The sequence below is a fragment of the Somniosus microcephalus genome, chromosome 23 (assembly GCF_052327205.1).
Source record: "Somniosus microcephalus isolate GS21.2 chromosome 23, FLI_Smic_1.0, whole genome shotgun sequence".
Lineage (NCBI taxonomy): Eukaryota > Metazoa > Chordata > Chondrichthyes > Squaliformes > Somniosidae > Somniosus > Somniosus microcephalus.
The window spans coordinates 18,568,010-18,590,846 of NC_141009.1; the positions used below are offsets into that span (position 1 = coordinate 18,568,010).

Consider the following 22,837-nt stretch of genomic DNA (forward strand, 5'->3'; position numbering starts at 1 on the left):
GGCGGCGCCGAGGCATGTCAACCAACAGGCAGTGGGCGCACAGGAAATCCGCACCGAGGAGCGGGGAGAGCACCTTGGCGGTGATAAACTCCCAGTGGTAGCGGCGGCCTGCGAGGTCGATGGTGACGGTGCAGGTGCCGTACGTCCGGATATCGGTGCCGTTGGCGGCAGCCAGCGCAGGGCCGCGGCCGCCTCGCTGGATCTCGAGGGCGGACGCGGGGATGATGCTGCACTGCGCGCCCGTGTCGCATAGGAAACGGCGTCCGGGGGCGCTGTCCGTAACGTACAGCAGCGCGCCTGCTTGCCCCACGGCCATCGTGTAGGCCGGTGTGGGAGCGGTTGGAAATGTGCAGGGATGGCTGCAGCGGCGTGCCCGTGCGCCGAACCGGGTATGGAAGTAGCAGTAGCCCTGGGTCGGAGGGCTTGGGGGACTGGGGGGCCTCGTGGCCGAGCTGTGTGGCCGCGCGATAGAGGGTGGAGCACGCGCCGACGCTGCGGAGGCCAGGTCGGGGGTGACGGCGTGGTTGGAGCCGGCGGACAGGAGCTTATCGGCTTCGTCGGCCAGGGCCTCGAGGTCCGTGAGGCTGGACGCCACAATCGCCGGGCGGATGCTGGGAGGTGGTTGGCGGATAAAGAGCGTGCGGAAGAGGGAGCCGGGCGGTTTCTCGTCGGTCAGAGCAAGCATGTGTGAGAGCAAGTCTGACGGCGTGGAGTCACCGAGGCCCGGGAGGTCGAGGAGGTGGCAGTTGCGCAAAAATTGGGAGGCTGTGAATTTTTTAAGGAGCGCGGCCTTGAGATGTGCGTACTTGCCTTCCTCCGAAGGGTTTTGTAGTGTTGTCCAGACTTTCGTGATTGTGGAGCTGCCCAGGGAGGCGAGGAGGTAGTCGTACATCGTTGCGTCGGCGGTGATGCCGCGGAGTCAGAATTGCGATTCGGCTTGAAGGAACCAGGCGATGGCAGCTTCACAGAAACTGCGTTTGTGTCAGCCATGGTTACGCTTAGGAGTCGTCCTGAGCGTCGGGGTCACCAATGTAGGAGTCTACGTACTCCTAGCAAAAAATACTGAACTTGGAGAGGTTCAACAGAAAAGGTTTAATTGTTGAGACTGCATGTTGAACACAAAAATGGCGTCAGAGACTACACCAAGTCCGACTGCCTTTCATCAGTCCACAGCTTCGACTGCCCCTCCCCCGCTCTGGGCTTAACTATGTTGCAGATCGAGTTTCTTAAAGGTGTGATCCTTCTTAAAGGCATGACGCCTGATTTATAGTCTACGGACCGAAAAGCGGATTGTGTCCTTTCTGTGATCAAGTAAATCCTGAATAATTGACTTAAAGGTGAGTTTAGCATTTGTATCTTACCTGTTGTGCCTTAGTTGGCAAGTAATGCTGGAATAATCTGTTTTTATCTGGTTTCAAATGGCACAATAATGATGTATTATAAAATACTCTATTTTCAGTCACAGGTAGATTACTCCAATTATAAGTAATTTAGGAACTGTAAAAAACAGACGATTAAACAGACAACAGTTTATTGCTTGCTGCTGACTCATTATTGATCTTTTCTTAATTTTAAGTTTTAGTGTATCTTTTTGCCTTTGCTGATGACAGTGTTATTGTGTGTTCAGGGAACCTTATCTGAATGTGAGAGCTTGAATTGGCGACAGCCTTCTGACTCAGAGGTGAGAGTGGCGTGAGGTCAAGGGCCACTCCAGGACCACATAATTTAGTGGAATCCTGCATCACTGGAGGTGAGGTCCTTTGGATGAGGTGTTAAAGCTGTGGCCCGTCTGCCTGTTCCAATGGGTCGTACTAAAGATCCGATGACCGTATTTGAAGAGCAGGGAGTTCTGGTATTGTGGCTAACATTCTTCCCTCAACCAATAGCAGCAAAAAGTGATCATCATTGCCGTTTGCTATATGCAAAACGGTTGCCAAATTTGCCTACATAATAATTACTATGCTTGTAAGCAAATCATTGTATGTGAAGTGGTTTGAGATGCAATAAGATGCTTTATAAATGCAAGTCTTTTCCTTTCCTAATGTCTGCATATTTGAGGTTGTCCACATACACATATGCATATCAACCACTGGTTAATTTACACAGAGATTATTTAATTAGATCTAGTCCAAATAACTCTTTGCCCCTGTACCATTTTTGGAGCACATTTCATTAAATTTTTACCACCTTCATCTCAAAGAAAAATTAAACACAATGATGGGAAATGGATTGTCTGCTGCGATCAATTTTGAATATTTACATATTTTGATGATGTTAAGGGTGGAGATTACTTTTTAAAAAACGTAATGTAAATATGCCCAGTCATTATAGTGTCTCAAAATGCTTGCTTCAACAATAATTTATATTTATCCATGGGATCTTTTACGTCCACCCGAGAGGCCCCGTCTGCTCTCTCAGGTGGATGTAAAAGATCCCATGGCACTATTTCGAAGAAGAGTAGGGGAGTTATCCCCGGTGTCCTGGCCAATATTTATCCCTCAATCAACATAACAAAAACAGATTATCTGGTCATTATCACATTGCTGTTTGTGGGAGCTTGCTGTGTGCAAATTGGCTGCCGCGTTTCCCACATTACAACAGTGACTCCACTTTAAAAGTACTTCATTGGCTGTAAAGTGCTTTGAGACGTCCGGTGGCCGTGAAATGTGCTATATAAAAGCAAGTCTTTATTTTATAAAGTATCTTTAACATAAAATGTCCCAGGGTGCTTTACAGAGGAGAAACAGATATCAAGCAGCAATAGCGTTAGGAAAGATAACCATAAACGTGTAAGGAGACTTTGGAGAGAAGTGGGAGAAGGTGTAAAGGTTTAGGGAAGTGGCTGCAGACAGAAGGTCCAAGATGACTGAAGACTCTGCCTTTGCTGGTGGAGTAAGGGAGGGTGGGATGCACAAGATGACCAGGGTTGGAGGATCAAAGGGTATGGATAGGGCACAAGGTGAGGAGATTGTCGAGGTACAGAGCGGTAAGGTTTTGGACAGAATTATATATGAGGAGAAGGATTTTGAATTCAGTGCACTAGGGGACAGGAAGCCAATTGATGTGAGTGAGGACAGGGGTAAAGGGCAAGCAGGACTTAATGCAGGGCAGGTGCAATTTGATGAGCTGGAGTTCGTCTAGGATGGAGCTCAGGAGGCCAGAGGGCAGGGTATTAGAGAACAAAAACACAGACAGCATTTCAGTGATAGCAATGATGAGGTGAAGGCAGATGTTATTGAAGAGGTGGAAGAAAGCAGTTTTGATAATGAATATGGAGTTTGAAACTCGGCTTGTTAAGTGGCAAGGATTTGGGTGGCGAAGGGACTGAGGTTACAGGAGGTTAGTCTCATAGAGGAGATGTACCTGGTTAAGGCGTGATGGGGAAGAGGAGGAGGTGGCTTAAGCTGCTGTTTGGGTAGTCTTTGAGACAAAATACTCCATAAATTCCTCACCCTTAGCATCATCCTCCTGGACAACAGTTGGAATACTGTGTCGTTTTTGGGCACCCATTATAAAAAGGATATTGGAGCCAAGGAAAAGGAATGCATTAATTCACAAGGATAATACTAGGAATGAGAGGATATAGCTATGGCAAGATACTTGAAAAATTTGGGTTGTATTCATTGGAGCAGAGAAGGTCAAGAGCAGATCTAATACAAATTTCAACATTTTGAAGGTGTTTGAGAATGTAAACAATGAAAGATTACTTTCAGTGGTTTGTAGCTTGGTAACAAGGGAATATAAATTTGGGGGCGGGGGGAGGTGGGGACTTCAAAACTAATTGTTACAAAATATTTACAATACATCCTGACTTTTATATAGAACAAATACAATCAGTGAAGTTTAAGCTAGCTAAGGGGAAAATCAATGAAGCTGGTAAAACATCAAAGATTTTTATCCATCCTTTACCTCTCCAGTTATAAGAAATAGGAAATAGGAGCAGGAGTAAGCCATACGGTCCCTTATAATACAATATAGTATAATTATTATGCTTATATAATAAACATGTATAAAATAGGTCTCGAGGCTAAATGTGTGGTATAAAATGGCACACACAATTGATCGTTTGGAAAAAAGAAACACTGACCTTTCACCTGTAACTGGATCAGTCATCCTCATTGTTAGACGCTCAATGACAGCATCATCAGGAACATCCAGAAAATACACCCTATGAAAAAGCAGCAAATCAAACACAGAAAATAAGTAGTGTGGGTTTGTCCAAGGTTTATAAACCAGAAGCAGAATGAAACCAGTCAAACTGCACAGTGGTCAGAGCAAGCCAACAACCTATTGTAATGCAGAGGTATCCCAGATTAAACTCCAATTACAAATTTGTGTGCATCAGTCCCTAGTAAGACTTCTCCGTATCAACTGAAATGAAGGATAATACCCACTCAAATCTTTAATTTCACCTTTTTCTTGCAATTTCCATTAGGCAGCCAAGGAAATGTGTGCATGTCAGTAATGCAAGAGAGCTTTCTACAGATAATGCAGAACTTCAAATATGGCAACATTTTAGGAGAATGGTCTAAAAAAGAATCAAGCTGAAATGCTGAAGGCAGATGCAATGCAGCGGATGACAAGAAGAAAGAAGGACCGTCACTGCATGGAGCTCCGGTGTAGCACAGGAAGGGGAAAGTCACGTATGTTCACTTCAAAACTGCCTTAAAGACAGGTACCCTACCATACTTCCCTGGTGAACTACCCAAAATATACTGAGGCTCATGAATAAAGAATGACTCTGCATTTTTGCCAGACTGTATTAATGTTTGTACAATGATCAATAATCTAATTAGTTATCTAATTTTAAACACCAGTGTCTGAGGCATAAAACTAAAACAACTTGATTTAAATTTCTTTACAGAAACAAAAATGCAAAGCGTAAAAGAGTGTATATAATTCTTAATCATGTCCACAATGTACAAAAAAGTGCTGTAAATGGAACTGTAATAACTCATATACTGTATAGGCCATTTTGGAAAACCCCAAATATATCATATTCGGTAGTATTTGGTTGCTCCTTTCAGACGGTTGGTGCATTGAGTAATGCTCAGATACCAGCTGTACTGGCCCTGTCTCGGAGATCGACTTCCACCAGCACAGCCCCCGCTGGCCATTTCTTGTTTAAGTCATAATTGATTGTGACAAATCTACCCCAGTTGTGAATAAAATCTCTCCAGGGGCAGAAGAGACACTGTATTTGGCTGCCATTAACTGCTAAATTAGCAAGTACTTCAAGCAAATTACAACATCAGATATAAAACTCATGAATCCAATTAAAAGAAAAGAAAAGAAAAAAAATAGGCGACCTGTTGAGAGAATCTAGCAATATCCCCAACATATATTTTGGTGAATCACTGCTCAAAATTGATTACATATTTAACCATTCATTATAAATTAATTTAGAAAAAACATCAAGAGCACCCCAATATGTTCAAACTTCCCTGGAAGCTGGCAATCTCACATTCAACTGTGTAAATGTTCTAAAATGTCCTGAATATTTTATGAATATTTGTCATAAAACAGAAATAATAACTACTGAGCAAAGCTATTAGTATTAATATTTATGCTGCCTGTGCTGAAATATTCATGGAACAGAGAAAGGGCTGTAAGATGAGAATTAATTTACATTGTGCTCTGTTTACCAACCAGCCTGATGTTTAGGCAGTTGACAAGCGCTGATATGAATCTGTCACTCAATTTCAGTGTCAGAGAGGAAGGCGGCTGTCAGCTTGAAGATTGGGTTTCTGACAACTGAAATCCTGAAAGGTTTCCCCCTCCCTTTATTTTATATTTTATTTGTCCACTTTTTCTCTGCCTCAGGCAATGTGTGCCACCCGTTCATCCGATCACCCTTCCATCTGCTTAAATTAACGAATTAATGAGAGATACACTCTACACCGGCCCAAAATGTTTATTGGTGATTAAATTATAATGGGAGCTGTATAATTCATGAACCAATTAGTGGAAGTGTTAGCTGATTTGATGGGATGAGGAGGTACAAACTACATTAACTAATAGAGAGCTTGGGGCTGCTGCAGCCTACCGCTCGGATTACGTGCCTAATTGCTTTACTTTATCTGCCTGTCACAGATAGCCATGCATATTTCATCATTCTCAAAGACTTCAATTGTTTACTTTCTTGTTGATCCTGTAACATGTAGAAGCTAAGCCAAGCTTTTGTGTAGTTAAAACCATCCGGAATTGAATCAGTTTTTGGCTGTGTGCGTAGATGGCTGAAAGAGTAGCCCACTTATCTCTTTAGATCTACTTTGGAGTTCATTTTTCTTTAATTTCCTCTCCCATCATGCCTACTCACCTCCGCTTTCAGCTGGGGAATGTTTGGTAGTCTCCTCCAATCTTATTTTCTTTTGTATGCTCATCAAGTGGAGAGTGACCACAAGCAGAACATAGAACTTGTCCTCCGCATCCAGTGACAATATCAATCATTTCCAGGTCTGCTATGTGAAGTTAGACACGGTGTAGAGCACTCTGCGTACTGCTCCAGCAAATGTGACTTGGCTCTCACCTCAGAAAAGCAACTCCAACCTTCAACAACACAACATTTCCATTGCCCACATCGGCTACCCTTACGGCCTCTTTGAGTGAGATTGCCCAATTAGAGCTCAAATTTGGACAGTTTTACATTATAGACTTGCATCCACTGGGAACTGATTACATGCCAAAATTCATTTCAGTAAGGACCCTTAATGCTTACCAGAGAGGGAAGAAACTTTCATCCCATCTGTCTGGACTGACCCACAGCTCCTTCCTCCACTGACATGAGTCACACTTGCTGTGGGGCAAAATTTATTTAATGCCATTTTTCTTCTGTGATGAGACATTCCGCCTCTACATTCCCCTTAGGATTCTGGCTGAGAGCTGACAAGATCCACCACACACATGTGGATGAAGGATTCAAGCATCAGCCACAGAAATTATTATGAATCTCTGACAACAGCCATGTAAAATGAATATCATAGCTGCTCCATCACTTCTGAATTTACATAACCAGTTCTGGTCTAGAAGGTGTCACTAGACCTGGCTTTCACATTGTCAAGTATACAGCATACAGTCCTTCATTATAGTCCATAATAGCTCACTGTTGTTTTTATAATTATGCTGTATATCATATCTTGATCATTTAACATGTGGTTTTCACACAATAGTTAACAGAAATATACTGGAATAGTCTCCATACTTTAAGTCTAGAATAGACTAAAACAGTCTTTGTTAATAGTACTGTATAATATTCTGGTAGCGATCTGTTTGTTCCTGCAATATATTTTTTATCCTGATGGAGCAGTCTTAATTTTCCTTTGACCATCAGGACACAGCAAATAATGCTTGGCAAAGAAGGGGGGGGGTGGTGAGAGAGAGAGGAACCCACAATCAACGTACCTCTAAAGGAACCCATTCCACTCTGGTCAGTTTTATAGAGACAAAACACTCCTAGGGGATTTCCTTGGCTGACACCACCCCAGAGTATCAACCCCAATGAAATGGAGGCTCCATGTTGAAATCCTTTGATTAGGAATATTTTTTAATGTGTAATATTTAAACACTAGAGGTAATAATCCATGGGTAAGTACTTTCTATTTTCAGTGCTTACCTGGAAAGTGAGCTTCTCCTTAAAGTACTTAGATATTTTTCTATTGCCTTTAAAAGTATTAACATATTTAGCCTTTTTAGATCCCATCAGATCTCCCTTTCCTCACTGATCAGCTTTTGCTCTTAAGCTACCAAATTTTTGCTATGTGAGCATGTGAAACTCCACAGATTGGTAACTAGGAAAAGGACTTCCACCAGAAGAGGATTATTGACCATTAACGCATGGTTACTTTGTTTATTTGAGCCTAAATTTATTTTTGTTGCAGCATAATTTTCTAAAACAAATCAGGTTGTCATGAACAACCTAATTAACAATTATTTTGCTTTTCAAACAAATATTAGGAAATTTAGATGCCATACTGAGGCGTGTGTGTAGATCATACATTAGTCGTGGCTCAAAATTACCGATTAGGAATAGAAGCAATTGGAACTTGTAGTAGGAATTAACAGCCACTTTTAAAGACAGTCACAGCAACTGTCACTGTGGGAATCAATGAGGTAAAGGTACAACCATTTTGAAGGACGCTTTCAACATTATTTTGGTAACTTTATACTGTTTGCACATTGTTGTGATAAGACAGTGGTTTCTAGGCATATCACAGGGGAGCACACATCATCAACCCAATTAGGAGTGGTACTTAAAAATGCTGCTCCATTGATTTCCCAACACTGCCTGTAGTCCAAGGGAAGCAGTACATTGTCTAGTATACAACATACAATATTTCATTATAGTCCACGACAAGCACACCGTTGTTTTTAAAATCATGCTGTATAAGATATCTTGGCAATTTAACATGTTTTCACACAGTGGTCAATTCAAATACTGTGGAATATTCTCTCTGTTGCTCATAATGCAAGAATAACTGCAAAATATTGTTACAAACAAGAGCGAGAACAACATCATACTTCACTATTTACAAAATGTTTAGATTCATGGGAACAAAGATGCTTAAAGAAATTAAGCATCCTAAAGTTTGAAATCCGGTCCACCTTTGACAGGCTCCGCTATACAACAGTCATTATTACACATTAAAAGAAGGAAGGATAGTAGGGGTCCTTCGCTCCACTAGGAAAACTCTCCAAAGGGCCCATAGAATTGTTCAATATTTTACAACATCAGTTCGACTCCCTCCTGTGTATGAGTATCATTAAGTTGGTTATTGTTTGTAGATGACATCTTGTAGACCCCATAGGTTCCAATGCCCCATGTGTCCATTTAATTACTAATATCAAAGGTTGATTGATCGGATTCTAAAATGTGAACAGCATGAAACCTGCAAGCCCCAGAAATCCAATCGTACATTTCTCTGTATTATTTGATTGATAAGATTTTGAACCAAAGGACTGGTTTAATGAACAACCCTTGACAGTATTCTCCATCAAAAGTGCAATAAAGACTTAGGACTCATCTTTAGGTCTGACATACAGTAGTTGTTTAAGGTTGGTTTAATCAAATTGGTAAACAGTAGCCCGGTTGGAAATACATCACGGCAACTGTCCTGGACTAATGCAACTGAGGGGCACAAAGATTTAGTTAAGCTCTTTCAGTTGTATCAGCTTATAATAATTGCTTTGATGTTATTTTGTGTGCAACAACATTGTTTTAATCTTCCCATACTTGTGAACATTTAAAGATGACATGGGTGCTACTAGCTCTTGGGAAACTTCATATGGTGAAAGTTTTTAAATAAGCAATATCTTCCAACCCAGACACAATTTATTAGATGAAATAGTAATAAAGTTTAGTGCCTCCCACGCAGGTCATTTAACATTTTCTAAAATTATTGACAATCATTTTGAACTCTACAAAATTATAGTGGGGGGGGGGGGTTAGTGTGAACAAATATGAAGGCGGACAAATACGAAAGAGTGGTTTTACTCTGCACAGAAATATGTGACAGGATCAGACATAACAGCCTGGAGAGAGATTGGCAGAGGTGCTCAGAAGATTATTACTCTATCCATTGAAGGGATTAACAGTCTTGACACACCAGCCAGATTCAGTAGATTTTAGTAGTTACTGTCTCTCTTATTGTTACTTCTCGTGTTAATTAAAGTACTCGTTCTGTCCAATAGATCTCAGTTTTGTAAATGGATATGAGCTTTTATTTACAGTTTTGTAAATTCCCACCGATTGGAAAAATTAAACACATTTCTATGCATACCAGTTAGGTGTGCAGATCTCTCTATTGAAAGATAGCAAAATCAAAATATCCGACAATTGTAATAACATTTATACCAAACAGGGCTTGACTTACTGTTTAGTAGTTTTATTGCTAAATGGTTAAACAAGGCTTCTCTAAGGAAAACTACAACATATTAAAGTAAAATCTTGTTACTGTCAGTTCATGTTTACAGTCACATTTCTGCTTGACAGACTGGAAGCATGAACAGGAGGTAGTAGCAATTATAGTGCATGCCTTTAACCTAACTGTAGTGTATGTACCTTTAAGAGGAACTATGTTTTTGAAGCCCCTGTATACTGTAGTACCAGTAGTGACCACTCGGGTATATAAGCCTGTGTATCATCTTGTGTCGTTCAGTTCACCTCCAGACTTTGTTCAGTAAACACTTGTTGAATCAACTCCTGCATTCCGTGTCTCCATTAACACACGGATCTAACAGTGGCGACGAGTTAGAAACGAACTTACCTTCAATTCGGCAGCCCCTCAAGGGGATCAATTCCTCAGACGAAGGTCGAAGCCAGAAGCCAGAAAAAAAACCTTTGGTTTCACCAGCTAGACGGGCTGGTGGCAGGTAGTGCACTGATCCTTCCTGGGCTGCGGCGGGCTGGAGCTCGATCGGGTGGTTCTGCATTGGGGCCGGGCAGCGAGTCGGGAGGCAGAAGCAAGGAGAGAGAGAGGGTGGAGCACTCAGGGCGTGGCCGGTGCTGCAAGGCGGGTCGGCGTTCGGACCGAGCAGAGGGAGGGGAAAGTCCCAGAGGGTCCGCTCCACGACGGGAACGGTTCTCCAAGTAACAGAGAAACTATTGATGCGACATATATAAAAAAATATATAAATACCACGAAAAGCTGCAGGTCGCAACGGGAACCGCGGAGAACAGCGTTGGCAGCAGCGGCAGCGGCGGGAAAGCGCGGGAGGCGCCATCTTAACTCGGCAGGGAAGAAAAGCGCGGGAGGCGCCATTTTGATCCATCGGGGACGGAGGAAAAGCGCGGGAAGCGCCATTTTAGATTTTCAAGATGCTGAAGACTGGCAATATTACTGCTTTCGATAGTGATATAGAAGATTGGACCACATATGTGGAAAGAGTGGAGGTATATTGCAAGGTGAATGAAGTAGCAGATGATAAAAAGGCATCGGTACTTCTAAATCTGATGGGCGCAAGGACATACGGGCTGTTACGAAACTTGATCACTCCAGCCAAACCGATGGACAAGAATTTTAAGGAGATTGTTGATACCTTACAAGAGCACTTAAACCCAACACCGCTGCTGATAGCGGAACGATTCAAATTCTTCAGGAGGAATCAGCACAAGAATGAAAGTAACGCTGATTACCTCGCCGAATTACAAAAGCTGTCAAAGCACTGCCAATTCGGGCAGGACTGGCAGATTCTCTACGAGACAAATTCGTCTGCGGTCTCCTAAGCGAAGGAACACAGAAAAGACTACTTTCTGAGAAAGATTTGACACTGGACAAGGCTTTCAGTGTGGCTGTATCATACGAAGCAGCAGCAAGAGGAGCTGCAGAGATACAGCAAAAGCCACAGGACTTCGGCACCCATGAAATGACACGGGGTTTCGAGAGATGTTATCGCTGCGGCAGATCCACCCATGACCAGAAGGACTGCTGGTTCAAGGACAAATCATGCAGGCAATGCGGAAAGATGGGACACATTGCACGTGTATGCAGATCTGGAAAGAAATCCGCTGACAGTAAAAAGGTCAATAAGGAAAAGTACAGAAAGGTACAAATGATGACGGACAGTAGCTCCGAAGACCAGAAGAGCGATAGCGACTCCGGAAACAAGAGACTAAGCTGTCTCAAATTACATAATGTAATTGCCAAAGAAGATTACCAGACCATTTGGGTTACCCTCACGATAGCGGGGTCCCCAGTCAAAATGGAGCTAGATACAGGATCAGCTCTGACCGTCATGAGTCGACGGGATTACGAGCGGCTCTTTCCGCATATACCTTTGAAAGACACATCCATTATCTTGAAGACATATACGGGGCAGAAAGTATACCCCCAGAGGGAAAATAAGGGTGCCTGTTGTATACAACGGCAAGGAAATACAGAAGTTGTATTTATACGTTCTGCAAGATGGTGGTCCACCATTGTTGGGACGTGAATGGATCAGAAAGATACGTTTAGACTGGCACTCCATTCAGGCACTGACAGTGACAAGTAAGAAAAAAAACGATGATGACATCATACCTGGACGATTAAAAGAAATCTTGGCTAACGCCAAAGAAGTATTTCAACAGGAACTAGGAACCCTGAAAGGTGCCACCGCCTCAATAAAAGTGGAAGATGCGGCAATTCCCAAGTTTTTTAAGGCAAGGCCGGTGCCATACGCAATTCGTCCAGCCGTCGAGGCAGAGCTGGAGAATTTGGAAAAAGCAGGCGTGTTATACAAGGTAGATTGGAGCGAGTGGGCAACACCCATCGTCCTGGTCATGAAGAAAACGTTGAATAATGATAAATCTGAAGAACAGAGAAAAATTCGCATCTGTGGGGACTTCAAGGTGACTGTAAACCCGGTTCTTCACACGGTACAGAGGATAGAAGATATTTTCGTCTCACTATCCAGAGGGAAACGTTTCACCAAAATTGACTTAGCACAGGCATATCTACAGATGGAGGTTGAGGAGGCCTCTAAAAAGTATCTCATGATAAACACACACAAAGGCCTGTACCAGTACAATCGACTGGTTTTCGGAGTGGCATCAGCTCCGGCTATCTGGCAAAGAGCTATGGAGCAAGTCCTGCAAGGGATTCCGGGGACTCAATGCTACCTAGACGACATCCTTGTAACAGGAGAAAACGACAACGAGCACCTTGCCAACTTGGAGCAGGTGCTCATGAGGCTGAGAGAACGGGGCCTACGAGCAAATCGCCCCAAGTGCGAATTTTTCCAAAAACAAATATCATATTGTGGCCATGTCATTAACGAAGAAGGGTTGCATAAGTCACCTGAAAAAATTGAAGCGGTCGTAAAAGCCCCAGCGCCTGAAAATGTCTCACAATTAAGGTCGTTCCTGGGATTAGTAAATTACTATCATAAATTTTTACCAAACTTGTCGACGGTTCTGCACCCTCTTAACGCGCTGCTACAAACGGGAGTAGTTTGGAAATGGAGCGAAGACTGTAAACGTGCCTTCCATAAATGCAAAGGCTTGATCACGTCCAGGGAAGTGTTGGCTCATTACAACCTATCACTGCCAATCAGACTGGCGTGCGAGCAGTATTATCGCATAGATTCCCTGATGGCTCGGAGCGGCCGATAGCTTTTGCGTCACGCTCATTGAACTCAGCTGAGCGTAACAATGCCCAGATCGACAGGGAGGCACTCAGCCTGGTATGGGGAGTGAAGAAATTCAACCATTGCCTACACGGACAAAAATTTACCTTGTTGACTGACCATCAACCCCTCGTCTCCATATTCAACCCTAAAAAGGGCGTTCCCATTATGACAGCGCAAAGGCTACAGGGGTGGTCCCTTTTCCTAGGGGCACACCAATATGACATAGAATACAAAGGAACAAAACAGCATGGGAATGCTGATGGGTTATCGTGCCTACCGTTGCTAACGGTGGAAGAGGCGCCTACAGTGGACCCAATGGAGATGTTCCACTCGACCATAGTGGAATGTCTACCGGTGACAAATTCTACCATTGAAAAGGAAATGCGAAATGACCCGACTCTCTCACGAGTCTACGATTTAACGGTGAAGGGATGGCCAGCACATGGCGAACCACTGTTGCCAGCATTCTCGCAAAGAAGAGAATAGCTGTCAGTGTGCCGAGGAACCTTGATGTGTGGATCCAGAGTGGTGATTCCACCCAAACTCAAGGATAGAGTGCTAAAGGAGCTTCATGAGGGGCATCTGGGTGGAGTGAAAATGAAGAACTTAGCCAGAGCGTTTGTGTGGTGGCCAGGTATCGATGGAGACATCGAAGAAATGACCAAGAGCTGTCTAGGATGCCAGAAGGTCCAAAACGCCCCACCACAAGCCCCTCTACATCCATGGGAGTGGCCCTCATCTCCATGGCAAAGGGTACATATCGACTTTGCTGGTCCATTTATGGACTCAATGTTCTTAATCGCGGTGGATGCACACTCCAAGTGGCCGGAGGTAATAAAGATGTCCTCCACCACCACGGAAAAAACCATCACAGTATTAAGGACCATATTCGCCAGGAATGGGCTGCCTGAACAGATCTGTTCTGATAATGGACCGCAATTTGTATCCGAAGAATTCAGGAAGTTCTTAAAAAACAATGGGGTTAAGCACTACACGTCCGCCCCATACCATCCCACCACCAATGGATTGGCTGAAAGGTTTGTCCAGACCTTCAAGAAGGCCATAAAGGCCATTGGTAATGAAGACATAAATCTACAACATAAGGTAGATAACTTCTTGTTTGCGTACAGGAATGCAACACGTGGTTACAAACCAAACCACCGCCATGATGTTTTTCAATAGAAGCCTAAGATGCCGGCTGGATTTGGTCAAGCCAAACGTCAGAAGGGACGTAGAGAACCGGCAATTTCAAAGCATGAATGAAAGGCCAACTAGAACCTTCCAGATAGGTCAACCAGTTTTGGCCCGGGACTACCGTACCGAGAAATGGCAGCCTGGAACTATTTGCACACGACTAGGACCACTGATGTATACCGTGGACATTGGAGAAAGCATAATAAGGCGCCATGCTGACCAGATCATAGAGTCATCTGAAAAAGGACAACCTACACCACAACTCTATACGCCTAGTGATGAAGCATAGATACCCATAGTATCTACCTCCGATCCGGTGATACTGGAACCAGATGAACCCGACACTGGCATTGAAGCCGAATCGACCTTGCCAAAAGAACCTACTACACCACCGAAACCTACTACACCACCGAGGTGTTATCCGGACCGAGTCAGGAAGCCTCCAGAGAGACTGAATTTGTAATTGATTAACTTCAGCAAATGTGTATATTATTACTCTTGTAAAAATGTTATTTAATGATTACTTAAAATGTTATGTACTAGTTATCTAAAAGGGGAGGAATTGTAGTGTATGTACCTTTAAGAGGAACTATGTTTTTGAAGCCCCTGTATACTGTAGTACCAGTAGTGACCACTCGGGTATATAAGCCTGTGTATCGTCGTGTCGTTCAGTTCACCTCCAGACTTTGTTCAGTAAACACTTGTTGAATCAACTCCTGCATTCCGTGTCTCCATTAACACACGGATCTAACACTAACCATTGTGACCATCCTTAAGGGCGATGATTTATTTCTGCCTTTCTTTGCAGTACTAACATGTCACTTTTAAAAGAAAGACTTACATTTATAAAGTGCCTTTCACGATCTCAGGACTTCCCAAAGCGCTTACAGCCAATAAAGTACTTTTGAAGAATAGTCACTGTTGTAACTTAACAGTGCCTAACTAGAAGGCAGCTACTTCCCTCTTTACTTACTGAATATGTTCTTTGCAACTTTAAATTACTGTATTCACATAGGAACAACAACAACAACATCTTGTATTTAGATAGTGTCTTTAACGTAGAAAAAAGTCCCAAGACGCTTCACAGGAATGTTCTCAAACAAAATTTGACATCGAGCCACATAAGGAGATATTAGGGCAGATGAGGAGGTAGGTTTTAAGGAGCATCTTAAAGGAGGAAAAGGAGGTAGAGAGGCGGCGTGGTTTAGGGAGGGAATTCCAGAGCTTAGGGTGTTGGCAGCTTAAGGCACGGCCGCCAATGGTGGAGCGATTAAAATCGGGGATGCTCAAGAGGCCAGAATTGGAGGAGCGCAGATATCTCGGAGGGTTGTAGGGCTGGAGGAGATTACAGAGATAGGGAGGGGCGAGGCCATGGAGGGATTTCAAAACAAGGATGAGAATTTTAAAATCGAGTCTTTGCTTAACCGGGAGCTAATGTAGGTCAGCGAGCACAGAGGTGATGGGTGAATGGGGCTTGGTGCGAGTTAGGACATGGGCAGCCGAGTTTTGGATCGCCTCAAGTCATCACGGAATGTGAGAGATGGAGATAGATTTTCATCTTTACCTGCTGGGAGGTGATTGCCCTCCCTTTATAAACTATAGAACTCACTGTTCAGGAGGAGAAATGTATCACGTGGTATGAAACATGTTTATACAAGGCTAATGTCGAGGCACCATTTCTGCAAGGTATCGAGAGATGGAACCTGAAGAAAGCAGAGGAGCAAAGGCTAATGCTTATGAAGCACATTGGCAGGGAGGATTTTAGGTATCACCTGAGAATACTAAATGCTAAAGTAATGCTAAGAGGTCTGTGTGCATTAACAAGGCATGTTACAATGAAAAGTTTGCAATAGATAGGAAGTGTGTACTGTATGGCTGAAGATGTGTCACAGAATCATAGAATGATACAGCACAAAAGGAGGCCATTTGGCCCATCGTGCCTGTACCGGCTCTTTGGTAGAGCTATCCAATTAATCTCACTCCCCTGCTCTTTCCCCATAGCCCTGTAATTTTTTCCCCTCCAAGTATTTATCCAATTCTCTTTTGAATGTTACTATTGAATCTGCTTCAACCAGCCTTTCAGGCAGTGCATTCCAGATCACAACAACTCGCCATGTAAAAAGATGTTTCCCCATGTCGCCTCTTGTTCTTTTGCCAATCACCTTAAATCTGTGTCCTTAGAAGGTGATGGAATATCATATGTAAAATGAAAGCGCAGATTATGGGACTGTGCACAGAAAGAACTGCATGGAAGAGTGACATCAGGCAGATAATTATGGGAGGGGTGGAGGAAAGAACACAATGGTAAAGTACTCTGGCATCTACGACCAACCTGGTGACGACAACTAACTGACTGATTCAAATCATGAAACACTGAAAAAATAGATCACCAACCAGTTTCTCACAAAGGACTAGAGAAACATCTGAAGACAAAGAACATTTCTTAGTTCACTAAGTCCCTCGAATAAACTAAAAGGAAAAAATATTGATGTAGATTTTCACCTTTACTGCTTAGAGATTAAGCAGAGAGGAAAATCCGGCAGGGTGGATTGCACGTCCCTAACAGAATCTGCCTAATTTTCTTTCTATTTGAATTAATGGAAGCAAAACTGATGGATTCTATAAAATGTAAAGATGGAAATCTACCCCAGTTTTAAAAAATGGTGTAGATGATTAAAACTTTTAGAACAGTCTGTTCTTACAAGACAATTTCTTGTACATCCAGTCACTGTTCTAGATGGAATTCCTAATCTATCGATGAAGAACAGGCTTAATTACTTATGTGTTGCATTTCAGGGATGTTAACAACTTCAAAAATATGCTACAGAACAACAAAGCAACAACATTTTCTGAAGATAAATAGCTTACTATACTTACAGTACTCTGGGTGAATGACATCAACATTAGGTGACTCCACAAATACAGCATTGTCTGTTTTGTACCTATTCAATAGCCATAGTGCACAATAGTTTACAAAAATGATGAACTTCACAAAATAAGAAAAGCCAAATATAAACAAGTAATTTCTATTTGCCCAGTTTTGAAAATTTATGATTTGGATTTTCTTGGTTATGCTCATCAGCAAAATAATAAACGGCAACTCAATAACAATTGGTTTTATTGATTTTACCCAAACCTACGGTTTTCTCTAGAGACTGTTTTTGGGAAATTCTTTTGAAGAATATTGTATTGAATGAAGCCATTAAGCTTATCAAGGCATTGCACAGTATACATGTACAGCACTTTGGTGCATTCATGTGATGCAAACGAAATAGTTTAATATTTGATATGGAGCACACAAAGTCAGTGTAGCAAATCTATCACTATTACAGACATTCGGTGACTGAGCAGATACTGGGGGGTCGATTTTAACTCAGCCGTGAGGCGGGCTTTAAGGCGTGCGGGGAGTTAAAATCGCAAAAACTGGGGGTCGGGACCCCCCCGACCTAGTTCCCGACACCTAGCCATTTTAATCCAGGCGTGTCTGATGGTCCCGAATCAGTCCCGCCTCCAACAGGCGGGACTGGTCTTTAAGGCCCTTAATCAGCACTGAGTGGCCTTTATAATGCCACTTTAACTGTCCCTTGCAATTTTAACCCTTTTCCCATGTAAAACACGCCTGGTGGGAATCACGCCTGTGAAACCTGGCGTGAGCACTATTGGCTTGCTGACGATCAGCTGCGGGTCCACCATTAAAGAGGAGATTTGATCAGTCATCATTTGCAGGTGGCAGGACCTTGTTGTTTCAGGCCTGGGCAACTTTTACCAGGCTTAACCACACCTGTGGAAGGTTGGAGCCTCACACACTTCTCCAGTGTGAACTCCTGGGAAACCCCTCTCGCCACCCTCACTCAGCGCTTCCTCAACTGAGGCATCTACCAGAAGCATGGGAGGCCTTTTTTTCCCTTCCCTTCTTGGCATTAGAGGAGCTCGAGCACCAGGCATGGCAGCAGCAGAACCAGGAACAACAGCAGCACCAGCAACAGCAGCAGCAGGAGCGACAGGCTCCTGCTCACCCACCGGAGGCAGCACAGGCCAGAAGGGACCAGCGCATGGAAGCCCGTCGGCGCAGGAGAGACCCCCCCCCACAAACAGGGTCTACAGACACTGGGTCAGCTACCTCAACATGACTGAGCAGCAGTGCCAAAGGCGGCTCCGACTTTCGCGACAGGTAGTGACTGACATCTGCGCAATGCTAGAGCAAGACCTGCTGCCCAGAGGACCAGGTGGACACTCCTTACCAGTGGCCATCAAAGTCACCACCGCACTCAACTTTTTTGCCTCAGGCTCATTCCAGGGATCATCAGCAGACATCAGCGGCATTTCGCAGGCGGCCGCACACACTTGCATCATGCAGGTAACCGATGCCCTCTTTGCCTTCGTGCACAATCACATCGATTTCACCAAGCATCGCGCAAGTGTGACGACGCGAGCGGTTGGATTAGCTCATCTGGCAGAATTTCCAAGGGTGCAGGGCATCATTGACTGCACACATGTGGCCCTTAAGGCACCCCATCGCAATCCAGGTATTTTTGTTAACCGCAAGGGCTTCCACTCCCTTAACGTTCAGCTGGTGTGAGGCCACAAGAAGGAAATTTTGCATGTTTGTGCCAAGTACCCTGGCAGTTGCCATGACTCCTTCATACTGCGCCAGTCTAGTGTGCCTCCGATATTCAGGCCGCCAGATGAACTTCACGGATGGCTACTTGGAGACAAGGGCTATCACCTGAGGACTTGGCTAATGACGCCGTTGAGGCCAGTCAATGAAGCTGAGGAGCGCTACAACTCCAGCCACATTTCCACCAGATCCATTATCGAGCAAACCATCGGCTTGCTGAAGATGCGAGTCAGATGCCTGGATAGATCAGGTGGAGCCCTACAGTACTCAGCAGCCAGGGTCTCCAGAATCATCGTGGTTTGCTGTGCACTTCACAACATGGCACAGCGTCGTGGCTTGCAGATTCCTGAGGACCAAGTGGCTCCTCACATACCCTCCTCAGATGATGATGATGATGATGATGAGGAGGAGGGCGAAAACGAGCATCCTGACAACTGCAAATAATCCTAAGCCCTCAATGTGAAAGCCCCATTCGCGAAATGACACACGCCAGAACTGCAACAGTTGCCATCAGAATTTTTATGGACAAGAACCAACTGATGGCATTTTTACAATATACACAACATTTCACCCAAGTGATTATTTGTGCTTTATTTTCCTCTTACGCATGCTCCTACGTAGTGGTTCCCCCGTGGCTTCAGCAGATGTGGAGGCCCCTTGCTCACTTTCCTGCTGCTCCTGTCTCAACACCTTTGGCGGGCGTCCTCTGGGGTGGCGAGCCTGTGAGGGCTCGTCAGCAGTCTGCTGCTCCTGCGGCTGTGCAGGGGTTGAGACGTCTATCTCACTTGGGTGTGGACTCCGGCGGGGCTCTGACCGAGGGCTCTGCAGTGGCATGGAAGTGTGAGTGCTTGGAGAGGAATCCCCACTTCCTTGAGGTCTGCCACCAACCTCCCTCTCATGGGTCAGGTTCCCCTCAGTGCCTGCAAGTGGCTTGAGAGCACCTTGTTGCACATCAGGGGGGCCATGCGGACCCGTATCTGCAATTTCAGACCTACTCAGAAGGACTTCCATGAAGGTCTGGTTTCTCTGTTCAATAGATGCCCATCGCTCCTCAAGAGATGTCATTCTATTCTGAACAGTCACCATGTTTTCCATACCCTGGCGACTAACCTCCTCCACGGCCGTAGCCATCCTCTCCTCTACCGTAGCCCTCCTCTCCTCTACCGTAGCCCTCCTCTCCCCTACCGTAGCCCTCCTCTCCTCCAAGGTAGCCAGCCTTACCACGCAGGCAGCAATCATTTCCACGTAGGTAGCCATCCTTTCCGTGTTGATGCGTTCATGCGCCACTGACTCCACAAAGGCTCTGCTCATGGTCGCTATGGACTCCTCCATTCGCTCCACACTCGCAGCGACCCTGGAGACAAAACCTGCCAGAAACTCCTGCATCTGTGCATGGAGTTCCATCACCTCTGATCTTATGGATGGACCCAGAGGCAGAGGGTCGACATGCAGCTGAGCCGAGCTGGCAGAGTCCTGCACCCTTCGACGAGGACTCTCCACTGCTGTCCCTGTCTCCACAATCTGCTGATGCTCACTTGTGAGCTGTGATACACCAGGTGACAACTCTACTCTATGTCCCGAAGGTCCCACCGAGGTGTGAGTGTCTGCGCTGGTGCTGGGCGCGCTTATTTCTGCTGACGCTGCGCCCTCAGAGGTTGCAGATTCCTCTGAGTCTGGAATCTCAGGCTCGTCCTCCTGCACAGTGGGGACGGGGGCTCTCGATGGTCCTGTGGGGGAGTAATGGAAAGAGTTAGAGATGTGATGCCAAGGTTACATGCACATTGCATTTTGCAGATGATCATAAGTCCATATGATGTAGCTTCAGAATCATTATCAGCGACTCATGCAATGTCAATGAGAGAGATGGAAAACTATTCTGTCACCAGCTTGCGGGGATGCACCTGTCTGTCCTTCCCCAACTTCCACATCTGTATCAGCCCCGACAATCTCCCAGGGGGTGAGCTGGGCTAATGAGGGTGGCCCTCCTCCTGTCCTGGCTCGCTCTCTCCTGTTGTGAGCTCTCTTTTCCTGCAATGAGGGAGACAAGTGGAGGTTGAGTGAGAATGAAGGAGTGAGTGTAGAGATTGCATAGCATTGATACTTAGAAGGAGACAAAGATGGAGTGAGGTTGCAATACCAAGGGCCCTCCCTGTGTGTTGTCAGTTGTGTTCAAAGCATCAGAGTGACAGGGAGTGTGAGGGCTGCATGGTCGAATAGTTATGTGAATGTGAGCATAGAGAGAGAGGGAATGGCTAAGGGTGCATGGATGTGAGTGTCAAGTGGGATGTGGAGGAAGAGATTGCTAAAGCTGAGTGCTGGTGAGGAAAGGCAATGGGGATCAGATTGAGGGTGATGGAAACTTCATACTTACTTTTCCAGTGCGATGGTCATGGAATCTTTTCCTGCACTGCATCCAGGTGCGCCGTGTGAGCCCCAAGGAGTTGACTTCCCCAGCCACCTGCAGCCATACAGCCTTCGTCTGACTGAGCGGCCTCTTCCTCCCTGAAGAAGGGAACAGGACCTCCCTGTGGGCCCTAGCCCCATCCAACAATTCCTGCAGTGATGCCTCATCAAATTTTGGTGCAGCTCTTGCCATCCCGCTGGCCATTGTTCCTGCAGGCTCCTGTGCCATCATAAGGGGAAAGCTTGGAAGCCTGCAGAAGAAGCAAGGCTTTCTGTGGACCTTAAATGCAGCAACAATGATGACGTCATATTATGCGACTTTCTGACTGGAAATACTCATTTGCCAAGGGTTCCCACACGTTGGAAATCAATTGGCCAATTGAGTTAAAATTGCATCAATCTCACACACCCATTTAGATTCGTGTGGGAAACACCAAATTCGGGGAACCCGACAATTCCCCGCACCGGAGTTAAAATCGACCCCTGGGTGTCAGTTTTGCAGTAAATGCATTTAAAGCTTACTTACAACTTAGATGGCGTAATGGTTGGAAATGGAAACGACTCCTCAAAATTTCAGGAGGATCAACTTTACAGTAAAGAATGCTCCAGCGCTGATCTCAGATATAGTAAAGTAACTGAAGGCAGCCAACGTTAGTGGTAACCAGGAATAAAATACCAAACATCATCAAGTGGGATAACCAGACAACGTACAATTTTAGTAATGCAAGAAAAAACTCAAATCTTTAAGAAATTTCAACTAGGAAGTTCTTTTAAATTTTAGGTTATGTCTAGTTGTGGCTCAGTGGGTAGCACTCTCGCCTCTGAGTCAGAAGGTTGTAGGTTCAAGCCCGACTCCAGAGACTTGAACGCAAAAAATCTCGGCTGACACTCCAGTGCAGTGCTGAGGGAGTGCTGCAATGTCGGAGGTGCCGTCTTTCGGATGAGGCTTTCAACTGAGGCCCCGTCTGCTCTCTCAGGTGGACTTAAAAGATCTCATGGTACTATTTTGAAGAAGAGCAGGGGAGTTATCCCCGGTGTCCTGGCTAATATTAATCTCTCAATCAACATAACAAAAACAGATTATCTGGTCACTATCACATTGCTGTTTGTGGGAGCTTGCTGTGCGCAAATTGGCTTTGTGTTTTCTACATTACAACAGTGACTACACTTCAAAAAGTACTTAATTGGCTTTTAAGCGCTTTGGGACGTCCGGTGGTCATGAAAGGTGCTATAGAAATGCAAGTCTTTCTTTCTTTCTTTGAAATACCCTGTTCACAGCTCGGGGTTGCTGATGTTAACGTCTTGGGTTTAATTCTCTCCAAGGATCGTTTTACTACAAGATGCTGAAAATTCAGTAAAATTTACTAGTCCTGAATTCAAGCATTCATTACAGGACTATAAATTATCTGGAGGATTTGATCTGGATATTTCAGATTTTGTTTCTGGTATTATTTTGCTGACAAGTATACCCATGTCATTTCTACTATCTAATTCTTGCCAGAAAAGCCTTGAAGATTA

At 44.6% G+C, this 22,837-nt stretch overlaps 1 protein-coding gene and 1 long non-coding RNA gene across 4 annotated transcripts in view; one reads left to right on the forward strand and one right to left on the reverse strand.

The window, feature by feature from the left end:
• Positions 1-22,837, reverse strand: part of ak8 (adenylate kinase 8) — a 235,233-nt gene that overhangs the window by 42,750 nt on the left and 169,646 nt on the right. For all 3 annotated transcript variants that reach the window (XM_085965537.1, XM_085965535.1, XM_085965536.1), the window contains one exon: positions 4,088-4,168. In XM_085965537.1, the coding sequence (XP_085821663.1) occupies positions 4,088-4,168 (81 nt within the window). The remainder of the gene's footprint in view (positions 1-4,087; positions 4,169-22,837) is intronic.
• On the forward strand, positions 1,292-7,298 carry LOC147101704 (uncharacterized). The gene is made up of 2 exons (XR_015073342.1): positions 1,292-1,750; positions 4,436-7,298. It is a non-coding gene; the product is annotated as an uncharacterized LOC147101704 (long non-coding RNA).